The sequence below is a fragment of the Sycon ciliatum genome, chromosome 11 (assembly GCF_964019385.1).
Source record: "Sycon ciliatum chromosome 11, ocSycCili1.1, whole genome shotgun sequence".
NCBI lineage: Eukaryota > Metazoa > Porifera > Calcarea > Leucosolenida > Sycettidae > Sycon > Sycon ciliatum.
The window spans coordinates 17623189-17630853 of NC_088653.1; the positions used below are offsets into that span (position 1 = coordinate 17623189).

A 7665-nucleotide genomic window follows, 5' to 3' on the forward strand; every position below is an offset into this window, starting at 1 on the left:
AAAGTCAAAAGATTACAACGCCTAAGTGGTCGATACAAGTGGTCGATATAAGCGGTCGATATTGCGGCGATATGGGTAATATAGGACCAGTCAAGGATCACGAGAATTAGTGGAGGTCGATATAGAAGAGTGATAAGATTTCAACTGCGAGAAGCTGTTGAAATCCGCAACTTGCGGCCGCAAGTAAACACTAATGCTGGCTGGGCACTACTGTGAATATATCGTATCTGGATATTAATATATCACCAATCCCTTTCGCCACCTTTGTAGCTGACACATTTAGCGCAAACACAGCACGGCACAGTATATTTGCTGCTCCTTTGTAGAGTGCACATCATTGCAAACCTGATGAGGGCTATATGCCGAAACGTTGTTTTAACTACGAAAATGTGTTCGAACGTTGCAGTGTAAATAGAAGGGAGCGAGTCCGCTCCATCTGTAATTCTGTATGAAACTGCAGGAGGCCTCACCGCTTCTAATCTCGTGATAAGATATGATACAACATTTCTGTGTGTTTGTGTGTGCGTGTGTGTGTGCGTGTGTGTGTGTGTGTGTGTGTGCATATGCGCATGTGCTTGTTTGTGTGCTCCTTTTGGTTTTGCCACACAGCAACCGAGACTGGTGAGTTAGCCTTCCTTCGTGTTTGCAACTTTGCAATATGGTTGTCTTGTACATGCGGCTGCGCTTGTAGTTCTTCGATGTACATGCTGCTGCGCTTAGAGCTCGTCGTCGTGCACACTGCTGCATTTGTGTCTCTTTGTCATACATGTTGCTGCGTGTGTGTCTCTTTGTCGGACATGCTGCTGCGTTTGTGTCTCTTTGTTGTACTTCCTCCGCGTCATCGAAATTGTCGCAGTTTGACTAGTGACTTGTCACTTGTTACTGACAACTCCATAAGCTAGGCCATTCAAAACTTATTACACAGTATGATAGTCTGAAGCCTAGAGTAACGTTCCAGGACAGTTGGACTGAGAGTTTTCATGCAGAGATGAAGTCCTTGTCGTCGCTGATGTCAATGGACGCAAAAATATCGTTCCGAAATATTTCAAGGAAGGTTGAAAGTTGGTCGCGCCTCATCTCAAACGCTTTGACTTTCTCCACAGGACAAGAGCTGCTATGCTTGTCGTCTGCTAGCTCTGGATGATTTCTACTTCACCACCAACGAAGCCTAGTAAGAATACACGATCGTTGCGAGGTCAGTTGATTACCGTCGGCGGAATCACCTCGATCTTGAAATGAACATTTTTTAGCCGTGGCATGCCCATTTATTTTAGCTGTGTGGTCACAGCTCATGCAGGTAAGTGTACTATCACGTCCAGCGCGCCCTCTTTTTCAGCATCACTGCCCGGCCCTGATTCACTGGTATACCATGGTACGGCACCTGCGCGTGCATCACTAGCACTACATGTAGAGTCTACACGGCTCTTGCAGGTACAATCATGTACTGAGTGTCTCGGCCAGAGCGACAAATTTATCGCTGTTGCAGGCATTTAGTTTGCTGACCCCTCGATGTTTCTCCAAGCGCTGCCACTTGTTCCACGAAGTCATTCTCACCCCAGCTAAGGTAAAACAGTGATGAGGCTTGAGTGAATGGCCATACGCACGAGAAATGTGCAGGCTGCAACGCCTGACTGATCTCACCGAGTCGAAATTACCATCGCAGCGACATCGGTGAAGAAATTGCGTCTAGTTCAAAAATTCCAGCTTCCAATAACAGAAAATAGAACTTTGCCGTCACCCTATACTGATGACCATCGCCTATGTCCGATTCCTTACCTGTGGTACGAGTGCTGGTGAGTAAATACCCCGTTTTATATCAAAAGTCAAACTGCGACAATTTCGATGACGCGGAAGAAGTACATGCTGCTGAACCGTGGTACACGCTGCTGCGCTGTCTTTGACTCCTGTGTACATGCGGCTACACCGTCTTCTGTCCCCGTTGTATACGCACTTTCTCGTCTTGTCCCCGCTGTAGGTCTTCATATGCGCATCCGAGTTCGTATGCGTATCAGTGTTTGTTTTGTCTCCTCTTCGCGCCCTCGCTATGGCCCAGCTCCTTGTGTCTCACGAAAATATTCACTGGTTTGAGGGAAAGATGCAAACGGAAAAGTCTGAAGGAAAGACTGACTGTGAGCACCGGTACTCGATGAGTTGAACTGAACTTTCTTTAGTGCAAGCTGTTGGCAGAACAGAAGAAATTGCTCTGCAGAAGTGCTTTCGATTGAGAATTTCTCAAACAATTTTAAGACAGCCACGTCCCCTGTTCACACTTCGACGCCTATCACGGATTAACATTGCTTCACACGTACGGCGAATTATGAGAGAAAATGTTGTGGTGAGAAATGATTCGTCGGTGATGGGCGTAGACGTGATGGGTTGTGGTGGGTAGTGCTGCTGTTTGTGGTGGTGTTCGTGGTGGTGTTCGTGGTGGTGTTCGTGGTGGTGTTCGTCGTGGTGGTGTTCGTCGTGGTGGTGTTCGTCGTGGTGGTGTTCGTCGTGGTGGTGTTCGTGGTGGTGTTCGTGGTGGTGTTCGTGGTGGTGTTCGTGGTGGTGTTCGTGGTGGTGTTCGTGGTGGTGTTCGTGGTGGTGTTCGTGGTGGTGTTCGTGGTGGTGTTCGTGGTGGTGTTCGTGGTGGTGTTCGTGGTGGTGTTCGTGGTGGTGTTCGTGGTGGTGTACGTGGTGGTGTTCGTGGTGGTGTCCGTGGTGGTGTTCGTGGTGGTGTTTGTGGCACACCATTGAACAACGCCACCACCCACGACAAGCCATCGCCTTTTATCAGCGCTGCCACTATCCACACCAAACAGTGAGATTTTAATGACTCTTCTGTGCATTTATTCTGAACATTCTACAGAGGAATTTGAATTGGATACTATAGGTTATGGAGTATACATGTCAACAGTCTTCCTTGCTCAAGGAACACCTAGCAATACGTCTGCAGCTAGGAACAGCAACTTGTGCAAAGGAAAAAAAACAACCCTTTTTGAGATCGAATGGTACAACCATTGGTCTAATATGTCAGATCCTGTTAACAAATATCTGGATGGCCATCTACAAGCGATAAACAAAGACTATATCATCCTACCTGTGCACTATTCCTGGCGTCTTCACCAAGGACAACCACCCTACAATGGGTGGGCCAAGTACTCGACGACCCGTGCCCTTGAAGAGCTTGATGGTCTGCCCGCCGGAGCTCAGATCACCGTCGTCTGCTCAAGTAAGTGTCCCAGGTGTCCCAGGTTCTGCTCATCTGTCTAGCTCTGCATCAGCCTTGTCATACCTCGCTCACACTCCTTTACTCCTTGCCCCCCCCCCCTCCCCACTTACATAGCTGTCCATCTGGATGTCTCTATCTATCCGCGCCTGCCTCCTCCCACCTTCAACATCTGTGACTATCTATCTACCGTAAAAGCCTGGAATAAGGCCCTGCGCAGAAAAGCCCGTAATAAGGCCCTGGGCAGAAACACTAGTAAAGGTGGAAAACACGGCCATCAATATGTTATACTAGAGTACGGTACATACACATGGAGCTGTAAATGCACTGCACTGTGTGCTGGGTCTATGCTTTCACCATGGGCATTCACACGGAGGTGGGCTAGAAAATGGGACAAGATTCTCTCTCTCTCTCTCTCTCTCTCTCTCTCTCTCTCTCTCTCTCTCTTTCTCTCTCTTTCTTTCTCTTTCTCTATCTATCTCTCTCTCTCTCTCTCTCTCTCTCTCTCTCTCTATCTATCTACTTTCCGTTAAGTAAAACTTCGTTGCGTTTTTTTGTGTTCTTGTCATGATCTTTCTGTCGCCATTAGACAAACATGTCATTGATCTATCCCCTAAATAGGGTAGCCGCAGTATCGTCCTTTGTTCTGACAGGCATTTCAACCTCCGAAAAGTGTGCAGTACTTGAAAAATTGCCGAAGCATAACCGTTTCTTGACGGGATGTTACCAGAACACAACCCAGGTGCATGACACCGAAATACGGAAATGCGGAACAGTTTGAAAGACTGCATGGCTTGAAGTGCCCAGAATTCATGCAGAAGCCGGCCAGCCACTGCTGTACGAGCACGATGGTACGCGTCCGCACACAGCCACAATAAATCAATGCACGTGTGCTTGCGGTGCAGAGGAAAGCAAAACGATCCGACATTCAGGTTGTTGTTCAGCCTGCGCAAAGTCCTAATCTCAACGTCGACGACTTGGCGTTCTTCCACAGCCTGAAAACAGACGTGTCAGTCGTGGAAAAGGAGACCAGTAAGGAGCTTCTATAGGCTGTGGAAATGTGCTGGCACGCGTCCTCCGCTGTCAAGATGAGGAGCGTTTGGTTGTGCTCGTATGGCTCTTTCCATGACGTTCTGGAGAGTTCTGAGCGGCAGAGACAACTACCAGCACAGCCGTGGAGGTCATCAAGCTCACAGTTCAAGCGAAGAACTTGGCAATCTCCACGATCAAATCGTGTCTCGGCAACTTGAAAAGGATGCAGGACACAAGCTGGCAGCGAAAATCAGCGAGGATGCCGACTCGAAGTCATCAAGGAGCGAGTCGTCATCAAATTTAGACGAAGAATGAAGCTGGACTGCTTTGAAACGAGCTATGTGGCATCTGTAAATAACTATCTCTCATATGCTGCTTTGTTTTCCACTTTGCGAAGTGTTTTGGTAGCCATAGAATGCTTTGGACTGAACTGTAAAAATGCAACGAAGTATTTTGCTAGCGGAGGAAGTATCTATCTATCTACTGTAAACCATGAAATTATTCCGCGACCGTGGAAATGACCGCGAAATTTAGACAGCGCGAAAAGGAGATTCATGAAAGGTTTAGCAAGAATGCCACCGGTTTAGCAAGAATGCCATTCTGCAATCGCAAAATTAAACCTCGCAGACCTGTCCGGATTCTGAAAACACGAACTAGCCGCGAAAATATCACGCTTTACAGTATCTATCTATCTCTCTACTCAATCTGCGGACAGCATGCAGTTTCGTCTATCTATCTATCTATCTATCTATATCTCTATGTCTCTACTTCCTCCGCGTCATCGAAATTGTCGCAGTTTGACTTTTGATATAAAACGGGGTATTTACTCACCAGCACTCATACCAGAGGCAGAGAATGGGATACAGGCGATAGTCATCAGTATAGGGTGACGGTAAAGTTCTATTTTCTGTTATTGGAAGCTGGAATTTTTGAACTAGACGCACTTTCTTCGCTGATGTCGCTGCGATGGTAATTTCGACTCGCGGAGATCAGTCAGGCGTTGCAGCCTGCACATTTCTCGTGCTTATGGCCATTCACTCAAGCCTCATCACTGTTTTACCTTAGCTGGGGTGAGAATGACTTCGTGGAACAAGTGGCAGCGCTTGGAGAAACATCGAGGGGTCAGCAAACTAAATGCCTGCAACAGCGATAAAATTTGTCGCTCTGGCTGAGACACTCAGTACATGATTGTACCTGCAAGAGCCGTGTAGACTCTACACGTAGTGCTAGTGATGCACGCGCAGGTGCCGTACCATGGTACACCAGTGATGCTGAAAAACAGGGCGCGCTGGACGCGATAGTACACTTACCTGAACTGCATGAGCTGTGACCAAACAGCTAAAATAAATGGGCATGCCACGGCTAAAATAAGTTCATTTCAAGATCGAGGTGATTCCGCCGACGGTAATCAACCGACCTCGCAACGATCGTGTATTCTTACTAGGCTTCGTTGGTGGTGAAGTAGAAATCATCCAGAGCTAGCAGACGACAAGCACAGCAGCTCTTGTCCTGTGGAGAAAGTCAAAGCGTTTGAGATGAGGCGCGACCAACTTTCAACCTTCCTTGAAATATTTCGGAACGATATTTTTGCGTCCATTGACATCAGCGACGACGAGGACTTCATCTCTGCATGAAAACCCTCAGTCCAACCGTTCTGGAACGTTACTCTAGTCTTCAGACTATCATATTGTGTAATAAGTTTTGAATGGCTTAGCTTATGGAGTTGTCAGTAACAAGTGACAAGTCACTAGTCAAACTGCGACAATTTCGATGACGCGGAGGAAGTATCTCTATCTCTTTCTTCTCTCTCTCTCTCTGCCTGTCTGTCTCTCTCTGTCTGTCTCTCTGTCTGTTTGTCTCTTTCTCTCCCTCTGCCTCTCTCTCTCTCTCTCTCACACACACACACACACACACACACACACACACACACACACACACACACTCTCTCTCTCTCTCTCACTCTGTCTCTCATCCACTCTCTCTCCCTCTTTGACGCACACACACTCTCTCTCTCTCTCTCTCTGTCACTCACTCCCTCTCTCTCTCTCTCTCTCTCTCTCACACACACACACACACACACACACACACACTCTCTCTCTCTCTCTCTCTCTCTCACTCTCTCTCTCTCTCTCTCTCTCTCTCTCTCTCTCGCTCTCGCTCTCTCTCTCTCACTCTCATACACACACCAGGAGACAGGATACGTACCTGGGTATGGAGCCTCACTAACTGCTGGTTCAGGTTTTGGATTGATTGTCACTTAAATTGCACTGCACTGCCTCTTATGTTTCGTTCTGCTCAGCTATAAGGGAGAAGTAATTCAGCACCATATCAAGACCCGCTCTGAAGGAGGTACACAACCACAAGCGTACTGGGCGTGTGTGTGTGTGTGTGTGTGTGTGTGTGTGTGTGTGTGTGTGCGTGTGTTGCAGCCATCCCAGCGTCTGTCTCTCTCTCTCTCTCTCTCTCTCTCTCTATGTACATTAACTAGCTAAATGGTCTCGGTCAGAGCGAGGTGTTCACCCGGTCCTAGCTCAGGGTGATACTGCCAAAAGTGTGTGCGGTATCGCAATACTCATACTTTACATTCTACAGTAGAGAGCCCTTGTGCCGCGTGCGCTTAGATTCTTGCTTGCTTCATGGCGTATATGGACACCTTTCTGCCCCCCCCCCTCTCTCTATTCTCTCACACCGCTCACCAATGGAAACAGCTGTTGCAGTTGTGTCATATTGTGCACACGGTTTCTGACCGTGACCTGTTGACTAGCCGTTTAGTTTGTTTGCATCTCTTCTTCTCCTTTCTTCCCCTTGCCAGCCTGCCCGCTGTCTCATAAGTACCTATGGTGGTTTGCGGGTGCTCTGCGTGGCTCCATTTCCAATGCTCTGTTCTTTTTGTCCGTCATCAAGTTGAAAATGATGAGAACTCGTGCTCGCCTCAGTTTGGGGGTCGCTTGTTCGCAAATCACGCTATGGCTTGCTACGCGTTGTGGATGCCGTGCGCGTGCCTGCATGTGAGTCGTTCCTGTCCCGCTTTCGTTAGCCCAGGTCGGTTCTGGTGGGTGCCTACCGTATTATCTCTATTACAAGCGCAGTCTCTTGTAGAAGCCCGGTCTCTATCATAAGCGCACTCCAAGAGGGCTTCAAAGATACCCACACAAGCGCAGTCTCCAATATAAGCGCATGGCTTATGATGGAGAACCCTATGGATCATGTTAATGCATGTTTGACGTCACACAGTATCACATAAACACATGCTGTGGTACAAGCCTGCGATCCCCGAGATCTAAAAAGCGCGGTGCTTATAATGAAGATAATTTCGGCGGCGATTTATTTTCGGCGTGGGGTAGAGGGCATGGTATAGCGCGACAAATGCTGTGAAAAATTTCATCGGCGTTTTAATTTAGGCGCTTTGAGTCGGTGCCGAA

General features: G+C 47.9%; 1 protein-coding gene across 1 annotated transcript in view; it reads left to right on the forward strand.

Annotated features, from left to right (window-relative positions):
- The window catches only part of LOC135827313 (uncharacterized), a 41837-nt gene extending 34632 nt beyond the window's left edge, over positions 1-7205 (forward strand). The window contains exons 9-11 of the mRNA XM_065339839.1: positions 610-621; positions 2852-3214; positions 6543-7205. Coding sequence (XP_065195911.1) covers positions 610-621; positions 2852-3214; positions 6543-6559 — 392 coding nt within the window. The 3' untranslated portion in view covers positions 6560-7205. The remainder of the gene's footprint in view (positions 1-609; positions 622-2851; positions 3215-6542) is intronic.
- Positions 7206-7665: the final 460 nt, after the last annotated feature.